This window comes from Antechinus flavipes, chromosome 6, assembly GCF_016432865.1.
Source record: "Antechinus flavipes isolate AdamAnt ecotype Samford, QLD, Australia chromosome 6, AdamAnt_v2, whole genome shotgun sequence".
In the NCBI taxonomy this organism is placed as follows: domain Eukaryota; kingdom Metazoa; phylum Chordata; class Mammalia; order Dasyuromorphia; family Dasyuridae; genus Antechinus; species Antechinus flavipes.
Window position 1 is genome coordinate 203,830,907 of NC_067403.1, and position 2,959 is coordinate 203,833,865.

The following is a 2,959-nucleotide window of genomic DNA, read 5'->3' on the forward strand; positions in this document are numbered from 1 at the left end:
TGGTTTCCTCATTGCCTACTGTAATTCCTTTAATTTCTTTCTCTATTCTTATTGACGAGGTTAGTGTTTCTAATACAATATTGAATAATAATGGTGATACTGGGCAACCTTACTTCACTCCAGATCTTACTGGGAAAGGTTCCAGTTTTTCCCCATTGCATATAATGCTTACTGACGGTTTTAAATATATGCTCCTGACTATTTTAAGGAAAAGTCCATTTATTCCTATACTCTCAAGTGTTTTTATTAGGAATGGATGTTGGATTTTATCAAATGCTTTTTCTGCATCTATTGAGATGATTATATGGTTTTTGTTAGTTTGGTTATTGATATAGTCGATTATGGTAATAGTTTTCCTAATAATGAGCCATCCCTGCATTCCTGGTATAGATCCTACTTGGTCATAGTGTATTAGCCTGGGCATGGTTTTTGGTAATCTTTTTGCTAATATTTTATTTAAGATTTTAGCATCAATATGCATTAGGGAGATTGGTCTATAATTTTCTTTCTCTGTTTTCAGCCTACCTGGTTTAGGTATCACTACCATATCTGTGTCGTAAAAGAAGTTTGATGACTATAAACATGTAAATGTAAAAAGCAACTTCCAATAGAAAATAGAAAATGTGTGTTGTCAGATTCCAAAAAACAATTTTGGACTCAAGGAAGAGCATGTCTCCCTCTTCCTTTGCAAAAGCCAGAGATGCACATTTGTGGAACATTACATGTGTTATCAGACCTTTCCAATCAACATTTAAATTGACAACTTTTACCCATCTAAATAAAAATAGACCTTTTCTAAAGAACAATTAAGATCATTATTTTACCCTAACGATTATAGCAGGAAATATTAATTATCATGGGCAAAAAAAGTTTTTTTTCCTCACATTCCCAAAAGTTATTTTACTTCCTGAAATACATTTTTGTATGTAGTACTAGTATTTAGTACATATACTTCTTGTATTGAGTTGAAATCATTAAAAAAGATGTTTCCTATTTATCAGTTTTCTCAGGGCCCCTTTTACTTCATTGTTTCTCAGACTGTAGATCAGGGGGTTCAACATGGGGATCAATACAATGTAGAAAACTGACACCACTTTATTCTCATCTTCTGAGTAGCTCGACTTAGGCATAACATAAATGAATGTAGTGGTCCCATAAAAGAGAGTGACTGCTGTGAGGTGGGAAGTGCAAGTTGAAAAAGCTTTGGATCTCCCTTCAGAGGATTTTATCTTCAGGACAGAAAAGAGGATGTATACATAAGAGATTATGATAACTAGTACTGTGATCATAATTATTGACCCAGCAAAAGCAGAAGGAATAATTTCAGCGAGATTATCTTGGGAGTAGGAAAGCTTCAAAAGTGGTGAATAATCACAGAAAAAGTGATTAATCTTGTTGGGTCCACAGAAGGACCTAATCAATAAGCAACCAGTAAAGATGCTAGCATTTATACAGCTACTCAGGTAGGATGAGATTAGTAACAGAGTGCATACTTTTGGAGACATATTGGTGGAGTAGAGTAGGGGGTTACAGATGGCCATATATCGATCATAGGCCATTACAGCAAGCAGGAAATATTCAGCTGTCCCAAAGTTGGCTGCACAAAACATCTGGGTCACACAGCCTTCCAGAGGAATTATGGTTTTTTCCACAAGGAAGCTCTTGAGCATAACAGGTGTGACAGAGGAGGAATATGCAGAGTCCACAAAAGCCAAGTGACTAAGGAAAAGATACATTGGAGTGTGAAGTTGGGAACTCTTTCTGATCAATACGATTATACTAAGGTTTCCAAGTAAAGTGACAGTATAGACAGCCAGAAATATCACAAAGAGGATGACACAAAGCATTGGCTCATCCGTTAGCCCTAAAAGAATGAAATCAGTCACAGCAGTGCAGTTGTTGCCAGACATCTCTTGGAAAGAATATCTATAAGACAGAAAAAAGGAGGTTTTAAAATAGAATAAAGAACTAAGATGTAGAAATGACAATTGAATTCAGGAAATATTCACTGATCCTATGTGCCACTCCTATTTTCCTCCCATACTTGGATCCTATACATCACAGCAGGCTGTTAATAAATAAAGCAGAGATGAACAAATTGGTTTCCTCCCAATTCTTCCCCATGAACAAACAGTATTCTCATTTGCCATCTTTTTCATTTTGACAGTGTAAAAATTACAGAAGAGTGAAAAGAATACTTGAGTTCCCATGATAGGAAACTTTCTTAACTATCTGCAGAGGATATATTGGAATGTATAAATGACATTCTGTCCATCTAACCAAAGAGTCTGCTTTGTGATTCCTGAATTCTCAAACTACCACCTTCTATATCTGAATATGTTGGACACCACATGATAACTGATGATGGGGAAAGTGGTTTTCAATACTTATGCTCTAAAATCACAAAAGAAAAGGAATCTAGATTTTAAGCCTTCTCGTTTTACTTTGCTCTTACTTGACATTATTGGGGGGTTGGAAATGCTTTCATTCCTCTAGATACTGGTAGCCTGAAAGACTATGAAAATTTTCCTATGGGAATTTAACTGATTCTAGGTAAAAACAATGGAAAACACTTGCTTTCTGCTGTAATCATTGCAGAACAGCCAAGCAAATTCTGATAAAGGAAAGTAGTGTCAAATAATTGTGCAATAAGAAATGATGGGTATGACTGCTTTGGAGTAATACTAGAAAAGTTTTATTAACTGATGCAGAGCAAACTCAGTGGAACAATTAATATGATGAACACATTAATCATTAGGGAAAACAAATTTAAAAGACCTCACAACTTGTAGAAAAATAATAACAAATCAGTTCTCAAATTCCAAAGAAGGAAATCATTACATTCCACTACTTGGAATAGAGATGATGGACTTCAAAAGATTAAGATCAATCCTATACTATTTACGTATTGATCTATTTAAAATTGTCCTGTACCTATTTTTATCCTGGAATTACTTAA

General features: G+C 34.8%; 1 protein-coding gene across 1 annotated transcript; it reads right to left on the minus strand.

The window, feature by feature from the left end:
* Nucleotides 1-974: 974 nt before the first annotated feature.
* On the minus strand, nucleotides 975-1,916 carry LOC127540641 (olfactory receptor 480-like). The gene has a single exon (XM_051965418.1). The coding sequence runs from the start codon at nucleotides 1,908-1,910 to the stop codon at nucleotides 975-977; it is 936 nt and encodes a 311-aa protein (XP_051821378.1). The 5' UTR covers nucleotides 1,911-1,916.
* Nucleotides 1,917-2,959: the final 1,043 nt, after the last annotated feature.